General features: G+C 37.4%; 1 protein-coding gene across 1 annotated transcript in view; it reads right to left on the minus strand.

Annotated features, from left to right (window-relative positions):
* Nucleotides 1–19,618, minus strand: part of LOC123230482 (vomeronasal type-2 receptor 26-like) — a 47,107-nt gene extending 27,489 nt beyond the window's left edge. Inside the window, exons 1-2 of the mRNA XM_044656628.1 lie at nucleotides 19,368–19,618; nucleotides 16,400–16,691 (exon numbers count right to left, since the gene is read on the minus strand). Of these exons, the coding sequence (XP_044512563.1) occupies nucleotides 16,400–16,691; nucleotides 19,368–19,618 (543 nt within the window). The remainder of the gene's footprint in view (nucleotides 1–16,399; nucleotides 16,692–19,367) is intronic.
* Nucleotides 19,619–21,550: the final 1,932 nt, after the last annotated feature.

A 21,550-nucleotide genomic window follows, 5' to 3' on the forward strand; every position in this document is an offset into this window, starting at 1 on the left:
AGATCCTGTGTGATCCTGATTGTTGCTCCTTGATATTTGAATTGTTTCTTTCTGGCTTCTTGTAAGATTTTTTCTTTTGCTTGGAAACTCTTGAATTTTGCAATGATGTTTCTTGGTGTTTTCCTTTCTTGATCGAATGCCGCAGGTGTTCTATGAATCCTTTCAATGTCTATATTGCCCTCTTGTTGTAGGACTTCAGGGCAATTTTGCTGAATTATTTCTGTTAGTATAGAGTCCAGGTTTTTATTAATTTCTGGTTTTTCTGGAAGACCAATTATTCTCAAATTGTCTCTTCTAGACCGGTTTTCTTGGTCTGTCACTCTCTCATTGAGATATTTCATGTTTCCTTCTATTTTTTCAGTCTTTTGGCTTTGTTTTATTTGTTCTTGTTGTCTTGAGAGATCATTAGTTTCTACTTGCTCAATTCTAGCCTTTAGGGATTGATTTTCGGCCATAATCTTCTGGTAATCGGCCATAATCTTTTGATTTTCGGCCATAATCTTCTTGTTTTCGGCCATGAGCTTCTGGTATTCCTTTTCAATCTGGTCATTTCTTGTGTTCAATTTGCTTATCAGTTCATTTGGTTTCTGAGCCTCGCTTTCCAGTTGCAAGATTCTACCTTTTAAGCTGTTATTTTCTTGCCAGATCTCTTCCATTTTCCTCAAAATCTCAGATTTGAACTCTTCCATAGGTTGTGAGGAGTTTTCCTTATTTGGGGAGGGTCTGGATGGTTGTTTGTTCTCCTCCTCTGTTTGCTCGGTTGTCTGGATTTTCTCTGTGTAGAAGCTGTCGAGTGTTAAAGACTTCTTTTTTTTGTTATTATTCTTTCTCTTCTGAATTTCCTGTAACTGGTTAGCCATCATTAGCCCAGCAGCTTCTCAGGTTTATCCTCGCTCTCAGTGTCTGTCTGAGATCTATTGGCTCCTGAGGACTGAGATCTAGTTTTTTCCAAGGTCAAGCCCCCTGGTGGATTCCCTTGCTTGAACCTCTGCAGGAGGTTTCTTTACAAGTCTCAGGGCGCTACTTCCACAGTCGTATACCCGTCTGCACTGGTTCCCCACTTAGGCTTTAGTTCCTGGTTGTGTTTACCTCCACCCACGCCTCTGCTCAGCCGGCACCCACGCCTCTGCTCAGCCGGCGCTCCGCTCCCAGCGTCCGCTCCCGCGCGCGCTCAGATTTCGCGTGCGTTCTTGACTTAATGGGGTCCTAAGTCTTGCTGCTCTCAGGAACAGGTCCCGGAGCTGCTGATGACTCGATGGGTGCCCCAAACTTGCTCTATTTCTTTTTAGCTGGGTTCAGAGCTATAGGAGAGTGTGGAGGGGGTGGGGGTGGGGCGGTTGCTCAGCTTGCGCTTGAGTGAGAGCCCTTTTTAGCTTGGAAATGTCTCGATTCCACGTACCTTCCACGCTGTGTCCTGTTGTGGGGTTCCTCCGTTCGTCTGGACTTGTTTTTATGTCCCCTTGAGGAGTTTTGTGTGTTTCGGTCAGGAGAGGTTTAGAGCTGCTTCTTACTCTGCCGCCATCTTAACCCGGAAGCCTCAGCCTTTTTTTGCATACCTTTTAAGTTGGGTTTAGGAGGAGGATCCCCTAGCTCTGTTCTGTTGTCAGGTTTGGTTTTCTGTCCCCTCAAATCCCTTTACCTTTGATTGATGTTGAAGGGTTTTCAGAGGTCTGGAGCCTTGCTGCTTCTAAGCTGCCATCCCAGCAGTGTTGGTTTTTTTAGATAGAGCAGGGAGCTATAGGCAGGGCTCAAAGAAGAAACCAAAGGCTCTCATTTTCCAGGAGACATAGGAGTTTGGGTGGAGTTAATTTTAAGAGTATTAGGGTCTTACCTACCATTTCCCCTTACTCCCTCTATTAAATAAATTGTGTTTTTATAAGCCAAGGGTTTGTGTTTTACTGGCCCTGGGTAGTTTCTAGGTGAGTTATATCATCTCACATCTGTCTAGGATAGTCCCCTATTACACTTGGCTGAGCCAGGTAGGCTAGAACCAGAGGATTTTTTGAATTTTTGGGGGTAACTGTCATTCACAACTTATTAGAATTCTGTGAACTGCTTTGCCAGAGCTCAGGCAGAGATGTAGAATCTTGCTGTTGCTGGTACTGGTCTCTGACTGGCAGGTAGCCATTTTGAGTAGAATTCTGTGGCCAAGGGGCTCAGGGAACATTCTATTGGAACTTTCCACTGCATAGTTGAGCTGAGGGGAGTACTGGGAGATACCATTTGCCAGTTTTTCTCTCAGCTTCATTCTAAAAACTGATACTTGTTCTAAGTACAATATATAGTGGAATTAAACAGTAGTTTTACTGCTATTTGCTCTATAATTGTAGAACAACAGCTAGTATCCTAAATACTTGTTGTATCACAATTAAAAAATATTTTGGGGATATTATTTCTCCCTAATTCCCTATTTTTTATGGTGATCATACCTGATTTGTTTCATGGATAAATGGAATTTGAACTATTGCTTCCTTATACCGAAGCAACTATACAAATAGGGTTATGTTATGTACTATCAGGAACAATACTATGTGGTATTATATACATGTTGGTTAAAGGATTAAAATGTATGGTAAAATGATACAATGTTTTTAGGTTTCTGAATTTTGGTATTGCTGAGTAAAAGACTCTTGTGGTTGCCTTGCAAGAGAAATTAGATAAGATAAAAGCTACTTGTGAACAACTAAGAAAGCTTACTGGTATGTCTGATGATTTAAAGAACCAGAGCATAGTGAAGCTTTATGGGGCTGAATAAAAGCAAACTCCTATAAAGCTAGATCTAGAGGCTTCAACTTTAGAACAGCAGCCAGTTAAGCTCTGTCCTCTACATGATGTGTCTTATGTAACTGCTGACCAGGGAATAGTACATCTTAGGCAGCATAAAAGCTTTACCCAGGGAGAACTACAATCATTGAAGAAAATGATTCCAAAGTATGAAGAAGAACCAATCCAGGTAGTGAAGGAATTAGAGAGAGTAATCAGAATCTACAATATGATGTATCAAGATTTTTATTTACTTCTCGATGAAATATTGACAAAAAGGGAGAAAGAGCAGATTGTAGAGCAGAGATATGATAACACTGATTTCACTCCATGGTTGCTGGAATAAAATGACCTGGAAACTAATTTGGTAGAAAATTATAGGCAAATAGGAATGACAAGGGAGTCTCTATTAGAGAGCATGAGGGCTAACTCCAAAAGCCCAGGCACATGGTCAAAGTTTGAGAGACTAAGGCAGGATAAAGGGGAGACTCCAGCTAGCTTCCTCGTAGAATTATTGACTGTGGGGAATGTTGGTTTGGTCTGGATCTGCTCTCTGATGAGATTTTAAGTTATATCAGGAGGCAATTTGTAAATAATGCCCGCTCTGTGGTAAAGACCTATTTCAGGAGTAACTGCCCAAATTGGTTTACCATGGGACTAAATGAGCTAAAAAGAATGGCCACTTACATCTATCAGGATGAGTTAGACAGACAAGAGGATGATAAGACTGAGGTTATAGAAAAACAGAGAAAGCAATTAAAAGAAGCTAATAAAAAAGATCCAGGAGAATGAGATACAGCAAGTTAATACTGATACAGTCCTTTACAGATCTCCAAGGCAGGAATACAATCATAGACAAACCAGGCAAAATCCTCCCAGATGTTTTTTATGTAATGAAGTTGGGCACATGGCTAGAGAGTGTAGACACAGAGGTAAATTTGCAGCTCAAAATAGAGGAAACCAAGGCAATGGATATAATAATGGATGTAGGCAAAATTGTAATGGTATAAATAGGTTTAATAATGGATAGAATAGTAATGCTTGTAATAGTAATAATAGTTGCTATAATCATGTGTGTAGCAGTGTTTCCCTGAAAAATATGGATTTACAAAGTATATAAGATTTTATCCTAACAGGAGAAAGGCCAAAGTATTCCCAGGTGACTGAAAGGAATGCCTAGAAGGTTGATTTGCTAAAGGGAGCCTGCTCAGCATGAAGATGTGAAAAGGATGGTATGGTTAAAATAAGTTTAGATAATGATTGTGGAAAAGAAATTGGTAATGATAATGAATTTAAAGAATGTAACAATGATGTAATAAGTAATGAAAATGGTGAAATAGTGAATGTAAATAATGAAGTAAATGAAATAATTAATGTAAATAGTGTAGAAAGTAATGTATAAATTGATGATTTAATTATAAATGTGAGCAATGGAAATGCAGAGACCAATAGAAGGTGGAGTGAGTCACAAAAATCTTGGCAAAATGATAATGCTGGAGGACCAGAGGAAATCAAGGATGTAGGAGTAAATGAGAAAGTAGCAGGTGATGGACAGGAACTAGGGCTGCAGTTGCCTGATCCAGATGTGCTGGCTTCTATTATTCAAACACATTCTCCACTGAGCTGCAGAGAGCCTCATGTTACTCTGAAAGTGGGGGGAACAGATTTATGATTGTCTTATGGACACAGGGGCTTTTAAATCTGTTCTGCAAACATACCCAGGAGATTGTAAGACCATAGGAACTACAGAGGTGGTAGAAGTAACTGGAAGACCACAAAGTAAAGAAGTTGGAACCCAAAATGATATCAGTGGGTCCTTTGTCTGTAGAACACTCTTGCTAATGACCAATTTGCCTATGAATTTAATTCAGAGAAATTTTTATGTAAATTAAGGGCTACTATTCAATATAAATCAACAGGGGATATAAATTTAGAACTTCCTGAAAGAGCTCTGGATCTTTTCCCAATGTTATTCTTAGATACAATTGAGACAGAAGGAGAAAGAAGTAGAGTTTATCATATACCTGAAGATATACCAGAACAGGTATGGGTTTTTCATTCTACAGATATTGGTCTTTAAAATCTGCAACTCTAGTTAAAGTTAAGACCAAATGAGGTCCATCACCTTGCATAGCACAACATCCTTTAAGCAAAGAGGCAATAGCTGGTATCACCCCTAAAATAGAGTCATTATTGGAACAAGAAATTATAGTCCTATGTATTTCAGAGTTCAATACACCTATACTTCCAATAAAGAAACCAAAATTGGATGAAAATGGAAGATCTTGTTATAAATTTGTCCAAGATTTAAGGGCTATTAATGACCAGGTAGTGAAGCCCCATCCAATTGCTCCAAGTCTGGCTACAATTATCTCATCAATACCAAGCAGTGCTAGATATTTCATGATGGTAGACATGTTCTGCTTTCTTTTTTATACCAAAACACAAAGACTCACAAAAGATATTTGCTTTAACCTGGAAGGGAAGAAGTTTCTGTTGGAGTAGTTTGTCTCAAGGGTTCTGTGAAACCTCATTCAAAGATAGTAAACTTGTTCATTTTGTAGATCATGTACTTTTAGCTTCTCCCAGTGCTAAAATGTGTTTAAGAGATAAGAAATTTCTTTTCTGTGAGTTGTGTAAAAGGGGACATAAGGTATCTTCAGTGGTGACTACTGAGAGTTGAGTATTTGGGATTTGTTTTGTGTTATTTAAAATTACTGGGGTTCTATTTGGAAGTATTGAGCCTCAAGATGTGTAGTGTTTGACAAACTTCCTGTGGACATGTGGGGGACCTTGGAACTACATTTCCCGTGGTCCAATGGGTTTCCTGTTTTATATGACATCTTCAAGGTGAGGGACAGCTCTAAATATTGGGAAGTGGCTTTGAACTTACTTTTTTGCTACCTGAGCGGGCTCGCTGGTGTACAAGAGAGACAAGATGGAAGGAGATAGGTACTAGCGGGCATTTTAAATAGATTTTTACAGATGCATGGCCGATTTATCTCTATCTGCATGGCTTTAATTAAAATACTATTTTCCCTTATAATATTAGCCTTCATCATTTTTAAAAATAACAGTTTTATCTAAGGGTTCTAGAAGCATTTCCCAAAAATGTATAGCAGACATCCAGAAGCTAATAGTCCCAAAGACTAAGAAACAACTACGAGTCATACTGGGTACAACATGTTTCTGCAGACAATGGATCCCTGGTTATAGTGAATTGACAAAAATACTTACAGATTTAACAAGAGATACAGAACCTGAACCACTCAAATTGAAACCAGAAAATCTACAGGTTATAACAAAACTTAAGGAAGCAATTCTATCTGCTCCAGCATTAGGGATCCCAGATTATGAAAAACCTTATGTACTATTTGTTAATGAGTGGAAGGAGATAGCTTCAGGTGTTCTTGCATAGACTTTAAGGCCAAATTATTGCCCAATTTCATACTACAGTGCACAACTAGATCCTATTGCAACTGGGATAGCTCTATGTTTGCGTGGAGTGGCTGCTGCTGCATTGTTAGTGCAAAAGTCTACAGACTTAGTTCTCAGATGCCCATTGACAGTATTTTGCCCATACCAAATTGAAAGGCCTTATGTTGAAATATCTCACTCCAGCTTTTCCTGACCAACATATAGTCAAATATGATATAGTTCTTCTTGAGAATGAAAACATACAAATTAAGAGGTGTAGTGTTTTAAATCCAGATACAGTATTACCTGATTTGCCTACAAGTGGAGAACCATTGCATGACTATACAGAAGTGGTCCAATTAATAGAACAACCAATGCAGGATTTGAAAGATACACATTGGATAATCCTGACCTTGTGCTTTATACAGATGGTTCATCTTTCATGCAGAATGGTATCCATTTTATAGGGGCCACAGTGGTCACTGGGTTTGAGACACTGTGGTATGGTTCATTACCCAAGAACATGAGTGCACAAGGGGCAGAGTTGGTAGCTCTGAAATATGCCTGTATGTTATCTGAAGGCAAAAAGGCTAATATCTATACAGATTCCCAATATGCATTCTCTATCTGCCATGCAACTGGTTCCATCTGGAAACAGAGTGGCTTTATAACATCAGGGGTAAAGCAGATAGCTCACGCAGATATTATCACAGAGTTACTGGCTACTATTACAAAAACAAAAAAAATGACTGCAATACACTGCAGAACCCATACTTTTGGCAGAGATCCAGTTTCTCAAGGTAATCATTGTGCTGATGTTACTGCTCATTATGCTGCACAAAATGCCCCAGACTACATAAGGAATCTCTGAGCCATAGAATCTAAAGATCTTGAAAGAGCATAGTTAGATACAGAAATTCAAACATGGCAGCATAATTTTGGAGCTAGGAAAGAGAACAGCATATAGATATCATCAACTGGAAAGCCAACACTCCCAAAGGCATTTTTCAATCATATTTGCCAGACTCTTCATAACAAAGGCCATTTTGGGACACAGGCTTTGGTTGATACTGTAAAGAGCATGTGTATAGCCCCAGGAATTACTACTGTGGGAAAGAAGATCTGCTCTAACTCTACTATTTATCAGAAATTCAATCAAAGTGTATTTAAGAAAAGATGTGTAGGTGGGAGACTGTTAGCTTACACTCTTTTTGAAAATCTTCAAATAGATTATATTACTATGCCCAAAACAGGAAAATGTAAGTAATGTTTGTTATTGGTAGATAGATTGACAAGATGGCCAGAAGCATTTCTATCTGCTAAGAACACGTCAGTGTTTGTTGTTAAGATCTTGCTGAGGGAGATTGTTCCAAGATTTGGAGTACCAGTCAAAATGTATTCAGATGAAGGGGCCCATTTCACAGACATCATTCTAAAGCAAGTGTATGAGAACTTGAGAATCTCAGCAAAGTTTCATGTTCCTTAGCATCCACAGAGTTCATGTCAAGTAGAAAGAATAAATAAATAAATAAAGACCATGACAGGGAAACTTTGTACCGAGATGCATCTGAAATGGCCAGATATCTTATCCCTAGTATTCTATATCCATACAAGACCAAGGACTGATATTCATGTGTTTCCATTTGAAATATTGTATGGTCATCTACCTTTACAAGCCGAGAGTTGTACAACTGCCTATGCTTTGATATTAGGGGGTGAAATCCAGATAGCAACCTATATAAGTGCCTTACAAGAGAGATTAAGAGAACTGCAAGATATGGGGCTTTTAGTTCAGAGTGGTCCTCTGGCTTATTCATTACATAATATTAAGCCAGGTGACTCAGTTTATATAAAAATTTTTAATAAAACCTCAGCAACATAACAATCATGGTTTGGTCCATTCACTGTAATTTTAACTTCACCTTCTGCTATAAGAGTTTTAGACAAAGAGTCATGGTTCCTTTGCTCGCATGTTAAAAAGGTTCCTAGAGTAGTAGAAGGAAAAGGAGAAGTCAGAGATACAGAAGAAGAAGAAGATAGAGAGATAGCTGAGAAATTATCATCAGGCAACATGTCTACAGTCAGAAAGATCAGAGAAGAGGATAATGGATCAGATGGAGAGGACAACAGAGCAGAAGGAGAGGACTGAAGAAAGAAGATATCGTGAAGAATCACAGAGGAAGTATAACAGATAGGACATTGATAGAACAATAGACTTTTATACAAGGATCTACTACATAAGTGGATAATGAACTGATTTGTATTTAAATTGTAATGTTCTGCAAAGTTTTATATGATTTTGCACACAACACATGGTCACTATAGATACATACATCAGTACATATTATAGCACTGCAGGAAGAGGAAGGAGGAAGAAGATAGAAGAAGAGAGACAACAGACAACATGGGAAGAGGGATATCTGAAGATCTGATGAGTATAATTGCATCCAACATATATATTTAGGACAAATTAATAAAAGATATTCATATTAGCTTCACGAGGTCTTACCTAGATGAAATGTATTTGGGATATTTCACTCAGGTAACATCAGGATACATATAGGATTATATAGATTTTTTGTTTTGGGGTTTTGTTTTTTAATATCATCAGAGGTTGGTGATTTTCTTACACAAATATGTACATATCTGTAATATACTTTGTATATATTTGTAATATTTTGTATATAGGATTTGTATTATAGTATAACATAGGGTAAGTGTGTAAATACGTATGTAAATATGTAGATATTACAAGTTTTGTATAAGTATTGTAACCTAAGGATCCCAATTGGGGTGCAATCCATGGAAACCCAAGATGCCAAGGGCAGTTGAGGACAGCTGGAACAAGGGGGAACCCCCCAAAGCAGAGTACTTACTGGGTTTTTGGGGAGCTAGGGTAGAGGGTAGTAGGAACCAGACTCCTAGGCCTTAGCAAAACCTCATACCAGTTGTGCTTTGTGCTATTACCCTGCAAATCTTGTTTGACATGACTGACCCACATTCAAACAGACTACCTTGCAGGCAGTTTGTTGAGACAAACATCATTATCTCTACAGACCTCCAATCAACAATACCAATATTATATCTAAAGCTTACTCAGTTACTTTATTAGCTAGATCTTAGTGGTATAGATAGAGAAGAGAGAAGAAGAACTGTGAAGGGGGGGGCTTTGCCCAGCCAGGGTGAAGCTAGCCCCAAAGCTCAATTAACCAGCTGTAGAGACCTTCTTATCCATATTTCCTTACAATCATTCCCTTCCCATCTATTTCCCTTTGTTATTAAAAGAGTTATTCTATAGTTCAGATAGCATTTGATTTCTTCAGTTGGGAAAGGTTATAGTACATTGACCCACCAAGAGAAATTATCCATATTCCATCAAGGACTGGTAGTTGGCTGGGAAGTTCAGCTGTGTGGGCCCTTTTGATTTTTATCACTTGTCCTTGATTGTGAACTTCACCCTTTAGCCAGAAACATCTCTTCTTATGGGGATACTCCTTCTCTCAACTAAAACATCAAGATGGGGGAGAATAAATCAAATCCTCTCAGTGAAACCACTGGCCTTTTTCCCTCAAGTAGAAGCATCAGGGCCTGCCTCTTCATGGGGGAGAGTCTTCTACAGTTACTGGCCCTTGTGTACCCATCCCCCACTAGAGGCTGTGAGCTTGCAGGGTTCATCAGCTTGCAACCTGCTTAGTTCTTACAGTATGTAAATAGGTGTGTAAAAAGTGTAGATATTGTAAATTTTATACAAGTTTTGTATATTTTGTATATTCTTGTACATTTATGTATATTCATATATATTTATGTAAATTTGAGTGTGAATAGTTGAGAGAGAGAAAAATTTATATTTTAATATTCTGTATATATTTATAAATTTGTACAGAAATTATTTTTTACATATCTGTAAAGTATATGTAAATAGTTAAAGGTTACAAAGATAGGATTTTTAGGATAAAATATTCAATTTTCAGTTTTCTGTAGACAGTTTTGTTTTCTGTATTAGAATAAGGTATAGCATAAGGAAAAGTTTCATTTTGCAATTGTTTCAATGAAGAGTTTTGAGATACATTTTGCATAAGTTTTTTGCATAGTTAGTTTCGTTTAATGTAAAGCATATGCTACATTGTGTTATCTGTAACTTTATCTTTACAATTTTTGTTACATTCTGTATATTAAGTTTTGCTAATGTTATTGTAACTTTTGTATTTGTTTTCTTTTACGTAACTGCTTATTATTTCCCTTTTCACCTAAATTCTTTGGAGTAAGGTAATGTTAGAGAGGAATAGATGAATAAGTTTTAGATAAGAGCTGTTTGTCCTGGGACTAAATAAATAAGATAGAATGGGTTTAGAATGGGGGGGGTGTTATATAGTGATAAGCATATAACAAATCTGTAGATTTGGTTAGATCCTCAGAGGGCGAAATGTAGGAATAAGTTAGGGATAAGAGTGATTTCAGTGAGTAGCTAAAAGAAGGGAATTTTTATACAAGCCTTGGGATAGGATTCTGAGAAAGAGAAAGGAATGGTGAGAGTTCGATTATTTGAACTGTCACTACTTCCTTCTTGGATTTCCTCTAATCTGGAAAGAAGTCTTACTCTCTGCCTTGCTTTTTCATCAAGTTGAAAAGAGGTTTTGCTCTGAGAGATTTTTCCTTAGATAGTCATAATTTTATGGAGAAATTATTGGCTTATTAGTTGAGAATCTACTTTGGAGTGAACCCATTTACCTGAGTATAGAGATCATCTTCCAGAGATCATCTCCAGAAATCCTCTTTGGCCAAGATAATCCAGAAATTTTCATCTGGGACTTTAGGTTACTTAGGGCAGCCACATCCAGGCTTTTCTTTCCTTTTTTGTTAATCACTAATGGACACATCAGTTTAGAGTCAGATAACATTGTGTTTTTTAGATAGAGCAGGGAGCTGTAGGCAGGGCCCAAAGAAGAGCCTGAAGGCTTTCCTTTTGGAGGAGACATAGGAGTTTGGGTGGAGTGTAGTTTAAGAGCGTTAGGGTCTTACCTACCAGTTCTCCTTAATCCCTCTATAAAAGAAATTGTGTTCTTTTATAAGCCAAAGGTTTGTGCTTTACTGACCCTGGGGAGTTCCTAGGTGGGTTGTATCATCTCACATCACTCTACAACACTTCCCTATTAAACATTTCTAACATTTACATATCACCAAGTAAGGTGTGTTTTTGAGAGCTTATAGATGAGGCACGTCCAAAGGTTCTATTAATATTGTAGCCAATGTTATTAATTACTTTTGGGGTATTTGCTCTTTAATGGCTCAATGAATCCTATAATGTCCTTCCATTTTTCCATAGCTCCTTTTTGCACATTTTCCTTCTCCCATTATTCTTTATTTCTTATCTAAAACTGATCCCTTCCAAAATGATCTTCAGATAATTAGTAAATAAATATTAATGTGTCCCCTATTTGTTAAGACCTGTACTAATAACTAAGAATAAAAAAAAAGAAATTGGAAAAAGGAGCCCTTAATGTCAAGGAGTTTGCAGTCAAATGAAGGGGGATTCTTACTCTAGATCTACAACATGAGGAAGTATTGACTCATGTTCAGAGACCCCTTGTCTACTAGGGAAACCATAGTGAGTGAGATCATAAAGAAAGTTTTGCCAAACTTCTTTTTATGACAAGTATTGTGCTGGTACCTAAACCATGAAGAGAAAAAAACAGAGAAAAAGAAAGAATATTATAGACCAATTTCATTTAAAAATATAGAGGCAAAATTTCTAAGTAAAATACTAGCTCGTACACTACAAAATATGTCACAAAGATAATACATTGTAACTGAATGGGATTTATACCAAAAATTCAAGGATGGTTTAATATAGAAAAAAACTATCAACATAATTGATATCAATAACAAAAGTAATAAAAATGCGATTATCTCAATAGATGTGGAAAAAGCCTCTGTCAAAATACAACTCATTCCTATTAAAAACACTGGAAAACATTGGCATAAATGAGGTGTGTTTTTTCCTTAAAATTATAAGAAGCATCTACCTAAAACCATTAGCAAGTACAATTTGTGAAATTGAGAGGCTAGGAACCTTCACAATGAGATCAGAATTGAAACAAGGATATGTATTATCAGCAATATTATTGCATAATATCAGCATAATATTAGAAATGCTAGCAATAGCAATAAGAGAAGAACAAGAAATAGAAGGAATCACATCAGTAAAGAGATAATAAAGCTAACTGTTTGCAGATGACACAATAGCATATGTGGAAAATCCTAGAGATACAAGTAAGACATTAGTTGAAACTATCAATAATTTTAGCAAAATGGTGGGATATAAAATATCAAATTAATCTGATTGAGTAACATGATAAAAAAGGAAATGACTAATACTTGAGAGGTGTTATGTGCAGAAACGAGTAGCCATATTTCTGGGGGTGCAAGCTGGAAGTTGCCACTTTAGAACACAGAACCAGGCAGAGCACCTAGTCCATGTGTCAGGGTGTCAGTTAAGAACAGGGTATAAAAGGAAGTCCTCTAACCCTGATAACTTCATTTCTCTGGCTCACCTGGAGGGTTAGGGAGGAAGGAGGGTTTTTTGGGCCCCGAGGGTGTTTTTTGGGAGATTCTGTTAGGTAGGTAGGGACCATTTAACTATAGGCCAAATATTCGATAATTCCTTGGCATAGATAACATTTTACATACCAGCTAGTGAGAAACAGCTACAACCAAGAACAACTGCAACTAATCCAGGGCCTCCAGCCTCTGGGCTCAGCAACAAGCAACAGAGTTGGGATTTGCCCACAAGGCGGTCTCATTACTCTGGTCCTAGGAATATCAACTTGTGCTCCAGGATTAATCAACATCAACAATTTAGGGAAGGTCATATGGTTTCCTTCACCCACCTACCTTTGCTTCCTCAGTTATTTACAAATAAGCCCTGGTTAACCTTGAGCCTAAACAGTCTTGAAACCTTGCTTACCTTAGCATCAGCCATCTTTAATAGCAGTCAGATCTGCGTTATAGCTTGGTTGAGCAGGCCATTCCAAGCCAGTTATCCATTTCCAAATCGAGGTTTCAGGAAGTTTCAGTCAACTTCCTGGAGACATTTTAACTGTCTTGGCTGGATTGGTTCCAAGCCCTGGGCCAATAGCAGAGAACCTTGGGCTTAAAAGAGACCTGACCCAGCTGCTGTGGGAGGTTATCCAACTCTCATACTGCCTTGGTTTGGGATTCCCTTCCCTTCATATTCCATCAACAGCACCTGCTTAGGTCCCTTGGCTGCTCCTATAATACTCACTTTATACCTACATTACAGAGGATATTGGAAAATGGTGTCACTAATATAGTTTTGGTGGAATTGTAAATTGATTCAAACATTCTGCAGAACTATTTGGAAATATGATCAAAGGAGTACACAAATATGCTTGCCCTATGAGCAAGCAAAACCTCTACTATATCTGTATCCCAAAGATATCAAAGGAAAAGGACCTATATGTGCTAACATTTCATTACAGCTCTTTTTTTAGTCAATGGGGTTTAAGTGACTTGCCCAGGGTCACACAGCTGGGAAGTGTCTGAGGCCAAATTTGAACCTAGGACCTCCCGTCTCTAGACCTGGCTCTCAATCCACTGAGCTACCCAGCTGCCCCCTACAGCTCTTTTTTATGGTGATAAAGAATTGGAAAGTTGAAGGGATTCTAAATTTTGTGCACAAATAAATAGCTAGTGGCATATGAATGCGATGGAATACTACTGTGCTATGAAAAATGATGAGCAAGAGAGTTTCAGAGAGAACAGGAAAAACTGGCATGAACTGAGGGAAAACAGAGTGAACAGCATTGGGAGAACTGTACATAGTAATACACGTGATGATGATCAAATGTGAAAGATCTACCTACCATGATCAAGACAATGGTCAAGACAAGGAGCCAAAAATGAACCTAAGGGCATGGGTCCTTCTCACTAAATGGCCCATGATGAAATATGCTACCTACCTCCAGAGAGAGAAAAGATAAACTGATTTACAGAATGAAGCATAATCTTTTCACTTTATTTTTGTTTCATTTTGTGGGGTTTTGTGTCAGCTAATATGGAAATATGTTTTGCATGACTTCACATGTATAATTTATGTCATATTGCTTGCTTTCTCAATGAGTAGGAAAAGGATGAGAATGTGGGAAAGACTTTAGAGATCAAAATTTGAAAAGATGTATCTTCAAAAAATTAAATTTATTGGGAAATATTTAAAGAAATGAACCAAAAATATAATTTGCAAAAGAATTGAAGGCACCCACAATAGGTTATAAAACTGTACACAAGTGGTCTGAAGTATCTTTTCTACTCTCAGACGAATGTAGTAAAAAGGAAATTGAAAGCATGGCTTAGCAACAGCAGAGTTTCTTAAATTTCAAATCTAAAGTAACTCTACTAAACAGATGAGATCTCAATAACTATAGTCAAGTACAACTCAAGTATACTACCTGTTCAGAAAGAGACAACAGAAGTTGCCCAGCTCCCTGAGGTTCTTTGCCCCAACCTTGAAATGGAATATCAGTCCAATCAGTAAAAATGTTCATTAACCCAATAATAATACTGATGTCTGCTCTTTCTAATCACAACTCCTGTTTTTCGATATTAAATGATCACATATGTGCCCACACATCACATTATGAAGTATAACAACAATATGGGGAAGCAGACACATTCCTCCTCTCCTTCCATGCTTTATTCCATCAGGATCATGGAAAAGGAACACCAGAATGGCTATACCAATCTACTTCTTCCCTGTCCAGGACCATTTGTTATGCATCATCTAGCAAAAAGAATGATAAAAGATGAAATCTGATACAGGGATCACATGACATAAAGATCTCATTTTGCTTTCTAAATCCCCACTCAGAATTAATTCCCAAACTCTTTAACATTTTTTATCCTCTGATCTCCAAATGTAAGAAGAGAAATCCTTCTGATATCAGTGCTAATGACCCAAACAAACCTCCCCTTATCTTCTCTTCTAAGCACCCTCTCCCAATTCTGAATCTATATCTGGGGAGCTACTGGGAAGAATGAAGCTATGACTATCATAACATAAGGATTGTAGAGAATAACTCTGTCTTTCCTTTTTAGAATTTTAGTAATTCCATAGTAAATACTGGCCTCTTTTATCTCATTTCCATAAAGTTGTCTCTACTCCTTCTCTTAGTTCTATACTAACAGAGTAGCCAGATACATTCATAACCAGCAATGATAAAGTTAGTAAGCATCAATGTAAAAATGCAGATTAGCCCACCTGCAAGACCAGTATTCAGAGAAGACTCTTTCCCATCATTAATACATAAGTTGTTTTCTCAAAGGAATTTGCTCATATCGCAAGTGTCTAGGTGTCTTCTATAACCTTAATAAGGCTCCTGGTCTAATTATGGTCAATGACAGAAATTTGCTCCACCATCTGCACATTGTTAAAAGTACATAGGCTGCTCTTAACATAGCACCACAGGCACTCTTGTTATTGTTCCCTCAAATCTGCAATTTCTAAACCAGTGGTCATACCCAAACTTCCTTTTGTAAATAGCTTTCTTCTCAAGAAATTCAGGACTAACATTGAAATACATAGAACGAGATGTAATAGACTTTCCATGCTGTATTTCATCAGGATTATGGAAAAAGAACACCAGAATGGGTATGCCAATTAGGCCAGGCATGTAAATTCTACCCCTAATCTAGCAATGTAGAGTAAATATTTTAACTCTTCTAATGTTTAGCAACTTCATCTGTGTAGTGGGCAAGAATATTCATGTTCCTGCCAGATCCTTGCATAAATTGGAATCGAAATGGCTCCAATTCTATTCTTTCTCTGCAATCTGTATTATATTCTAGAAGAGATTTGCCTTCCTTAATGATAGAGGTGGCTGCATGGCACAGTGGCACAGGGTTGAACTGTGTCAAAAGGATCAGAAGTAAAATCTTGCCTCAGGAACTTATTAATTGCATAATTGTGGACAACCAACCTGACTTCTAGCAGACTTAGTATCTTTCTCTAGAAAATGGATGTAATAATAATGGCTTCTTTATGAGTTTGTGGTGTGGATCAAAAGAAACAGAGATATAAAGCACTTTAAAAACTTTAATGCACTTTTAAAACTTCAGAAGTTCTAGTTATTGCTATTGCAGCTGTTATGTTTCTACTATTATGGTTGATAAATCTGTATAATATGTCAGGTTCAATATCACTCACCTGTGGAAACTTGTAGAGGTTGAGAAGGGTCCCCATCTGGACAGAAAGAACAGATGTGGCTCCTCCAATAACTGCCACAGACCTGTCCTGCTCCCAGCAGCTGTAGTTAGGGATGAGCTGATCCTCCCCAGACAGCCATCTCAGGGAGCTCTCCAAGGTTCTCTCATCACTGTGGTAGGTGTTGTAGAGGTGGAATCCCAGGGAAATGTTGGGCAACAGCCTGGGATCTCTGTTAATCTCCTCTATAGCAAACACTATGGCCAATGCCTGTTGGTAATTTTTGTGTAGCCACCTATGGGGTGAGTACCATAGAACATTAAGAAATCCTTTAAATTAATACTTTTCAAAAGGAAGAATTATCAAATCATATGAGTCAAAACTAAGGACTCTTGACAGTTGTTCATTTCATTTCATTTGTACTAAGAATGCCTTCCCCATGTGCCTTCTTCATATATTCCTTTCTTAGGATTCCTGAAATGGGGAAAGCTATTCTTATATGATTAAAGTTGCTTGGGTCACTCACTCATTCTACAAAGAGAGAAAGAGCATCCAGTTTATACTAGATCCTCCGGTGGATCTGGATGTGCCCTGATGCTAGAAGTTCTATGCTAGAGTGAGAAAGAGAATAGAAACATCAATGACTGCAGCACATTTACTGAGGATATATTAAAGGTGAATGGCACTGAGATCTCAGAGAGATGAGCAGGTGAGGTCCCCATCACCTTGAAAAAATAAGGAAAGCTTCATGGAGAGGATCAAGACCCTTGAAGAGTGAGGATGATTTTGAAATATGGTTTTATTTGAGGAAGAGGTCATTCTGAAGGGAGGACATGATGCAAACAAGTTCAAACAGTAGTAGGGATATGATAGCATTCCTGCCCATAGTAGCTTCCTAAGGTCTTCTTTGATACCTTTGACGAAAGCCAAAGTCCTGAATCAAGTATCCCTGCCTCTTCAATTCCCTTCCCAAACCAAAAATATCTTAAAGATTGTGATATAGTGCCAGATTTTTAGCCAGAAGGTCAATAGCAGAGAACAAAGACTTCTTTTGTTTTTGGCAATGTTTTTAAAAATATGCACAACCTAGTAAAATTTCTCTATCAATCTCCATCTCTTAGACAATCTATGTTTGTTTTAATAGAGCCAGGTGAGCATAAGAGAATTCCATGTCCTGACTACCTCACTTAATGTGATTTCATCTGCAGAATTTTCAACTTTGTCTCATGTAGTCACTTGTTATTGTCTGAGGATTTGTGATTTTTGGTCCCTTCTTTTACTTTTCATTCATTTTCCATTGAATTTGAATCAGAGAAGAGAAAAGGAAAATCCCTTTCCTCACCCAAAAGTGCTACTCTCATGGTAAATGTCCAAGATTGCATACGGTTTAAAGGGATATTTACTTAGAACAGGATTATTATTTAATGTTTCACTGAAGGGTTGTACAACCTTCTCTTACTTCTAAGCTAAAGTACAAATTTTGCTTAATTAATGATTAATAAAGAAAACGAGAGAAAGAAGCATATGAAAGCATTAAAAAAGTAAATAAGGAGTTGATCATTTGTGTCTTTTTTATTTATAATTGAAAGAAAAATATAAAAGGAAATAAAGGATTCCAGAGAGACAGAAAGTAAGACAGCTATATAGAAGCATTTGGCTACAAAGAAATTAATGAAGAGGTCAGAAAACAAATCTGTCATATAAGGATCCAATATATCTCAAAACCTGTCTTCCTCAACTGAAATGCAGATTCAACTGCTAACTTGCTTCTCCTCAGCTAACACAAAATGAAATTTTCCAGGAATTTGGGGTATTTTAGTCTGAATCTCATTTCAGAACTAAGTCTCCAGACTTAAAAAGGCTCCTCTGTGAATTTCCATAGATACATCCAGAGTTCCTGCTATGTAAATCAGGTTTTCTACAAAGGAAAATGATACAAGACAAAGCACAGAAGTAAAAGCTGGACATCAGCACAAATGTCAATACATCTTCCAAAGTGCAAGTAAAGAAATACAGTTCCACTTTTCCTAGATGCATACAGTCCAATAAAATTGTTCTATAAAAACAAAAATAAGCTATTACATATCAGCTGGAGAGAGTCAGACTATTTCACACATAATGAGAAATAATAGCCATCTCATCAACATATTTCTAAAACTCACTCAATACTTGTTACCAGTATGTCCTGGGAATATTTCTCTTTCCCAATAAACTCAAATTTACTGATCCCTCATTCTAAATTTCAGGATCTAGTCAACTTTGTTGGGACTCCCTAGTCTGGACTGCTCTGCCTATCATTAAAATATGACTAACACCAATAAAAATAGAGGAACATGATAAATTCACTCATTCAGAAGAAGAAAAACATTTTATGGTATATTGTCCTCCTGTGTGAGAGCTGGGAGGAATATACTATCTTCACCAAAGGAAGAGATCCTGTACCTCTACAAATTATTGCACTCACTTGTTATCAGATGAGTAAGAGTAGAGAGGAATGTTTGGAGATTTCATTCCTTTGGATGGGCCAGATCTTCTCCTTGAACAATACCAGTATATGCAACAGAAATAATTCTGCCCAAAAATGGAATAGAGTCATAGTCTTTGAGACCTTTTGATGTTTCGGGGTATTAATCTAATTCCAAAGGGTCTCTTTTCTAAGCACTTTCATTAGTTCCAATGCTTAAGTATCTACATAAAGTCAGGACAGGGAAGGCAGGGTTCTAAAAGACTGAGCTCAATCAGGACTGAACTTCCTAAGAATGGGCCTTTTACAAGAGGAAATAGAGGGGAAAGTCAATCTGAGAAAGGGAAAACTGACAAGAATGTAAAAGTAATTAGAGACAGGAAAAGATTAGAAGTCCCTTATCCCTTGTTGCATGCACTTGCCCTTATGCCCTTATAATCAATATATAAGGAAGACTTTTTAATCACCATGGCAAAAATAACCTCAGACAGATAGAGAGGCACTTACTGGTAAGGCTTACAAGCTTTGTTAGGAGAATTTTCAAACAGTTCTGCTCCTGTTACACTGTTTACTTCAACTGAGAATAAGGATAAAAAGATGCCAATCACTAGATGTCCATCTTGGGAAACAATGGGATTAATCTGGTGGAAACAGGGATGCTTCTCTGTCCTGAGGCCTGAGCCCAGATGCTGCAGGAGCAGAGAGATGAGAAAGGCAGAAAGCAATTGAGAAATGCTTTTATAAATATTGGAAAACATCTCCCTGAATATTATTCTGAGTTCCAAATCTGGAGAAACTAAGGAGCCTCTCAAGCTAAAGTTAGCTATCTTAATCATGGACTGAGGAGAAACTGTTCAGAATCAGAAATATCTTAAGCTTTTGTAGATGCCCAGGTTCTGTTCTGCCTGCCACACCTAAGGAAACACAATGGGATATTAACTGGGTCCATGTCCAAGACATGAACCATGGTGTAATACCAATGGACATTTTATTGTTTCATCTGCTTTTACAAGGAATTCTGTCTCACAGAACCCTTATTTTTAGATTTTGATGAGGGCCCATCTCCCTCCTCCACAGGGAAGCCTAAGTCTATGAAGAACTCTGGAGACCAGACTGCCTAGGGCATCTGCAGCTGAGTTTCTGCATCCAAAGGAAAAACACAAGTGAATAATTATATTTTGGAAGCTCATGCCCTTGTTCCCTGCAGAGCCTACAATACAGAAGTTTCTTTCTAGAAAAGTACTTTATACATCTTGGGTTCAGAGAATGTCTTGTGATGACTAAATCTCATGAAAAATTCCCTGATAGGAGACAAAATAAAAAAAAATAATTCTAAGTAATGGTATTTTCTCTGACAGACTATAAGACTGATGGTCTTGTTATCTCTATATTTTGCTGAAAAAAAGTATTTTGTAAGCCAAGTCTCATTCTCAGGACTTAGTGGAATCTATTCTGATGGTTTATTATCCTGTGCATACTGTTCATAAAGAACTACCCATACTTTTTCCTTCACTCCTTAGACAGGATCATATAGCATCACAGTGTGAGAGCTAAAAAGGGCCTCAGTAGTGGCTTAGTCCAATAGATTTATGATTGAATGCTTCTTTCCAATGGATAGCATTATATACATACAGATTCATATTCCCTATCTGAGTATGGTTGTACTTTTTTGATGATGAGAGTAAACAATTTAGAGCTTCCAAAGACCCTTGAGGTAATCTGATTTAATATTTTCATTTTACATATGAGGAAAGTGATGGCCAGGAAAGTAAAATGACTGTATTTACACAATACGGAGCAAATGAATTTGGTCTTTTGAATCCAAAGCTAATACACTCTTCTGCATTGTGGGTATTAGAAGCATAGTGCCCCTATGATCTACAAAATCCACATGTATATTTTGGTCCTACCTTAACACAAGAGGAGTCTGAAATTTTTCTTTTATATTTATGTGATACTTACAGTGTCTTTTTTTTGTTAAGTATGTATTTCTGAGTTTCTAAACTTATTGTATGTCATCTCCAGGACATTGTGCTTTGTCACTCTAGCTTTGATCAGCATTCTGACTCCAACAGTTCTTTCTCTGGAGGTGGAGAGCATTCTTTGTTCCAAGACCCTCAGAATTGTTCTGAACCACTATGTTTCTGAGAGTCAGTAAGTCTTTCACAGTTGATCATTCCATAATACTGCTGTTACTGTGTACAATATCCTCCTGGTTCTACTTATTTCACTCTACATCAGTGCATGTAGGTCTTTCCAGCTCATTCTGAAACCATCCTGCTCATCATTTCTTATAGCACAATAATATTCCATCACCATCATAAACATAATTTTCTCAATCATTCCCCAGTTAATGGACATCCCTTCAATTTCCAATTCTTTGCCACCACAAAAAGGGCTGCTATAAATATTTTGGTAAAAGTAGGTTCCTTACCTCTGCCCCTCCTCCTTTTAAAATCTCTTTGGGATATAAAGAATATAATATTATTACCAGATGAAATGGTATGCATTGTTGTAAAGCCCTTTGGAAATAGTTATAAATTGTCCTCCAGAATGCTTTGATCAGTTCACAACTCCATCAGCAATGTATTAGCCATCCAATTTTGCCACATCCCTTCCAACATTAATCACTTTTCTTTTCAACTGTATTGGCCAACGTGATATGTGTGAGATGGTTTCTCAGAGTAGAC

The sequence above is a fragment of the Gracilinanus agilis genome, chromosome 1 (assembly GCF_016433145.1).
Source record: "Gracilinanus agilis isolate LMUSP501 chromosome 1, AgileGrace, whole genome shotgun sequence".
Classification (NCBI taxonomy): domain Eukaryota; kingdom Metazoa; phylum Chordata; class Mammalia; order Didelphimorphia; family Didelphidae; genus Gracilinanus; species Gracilinanus agilis.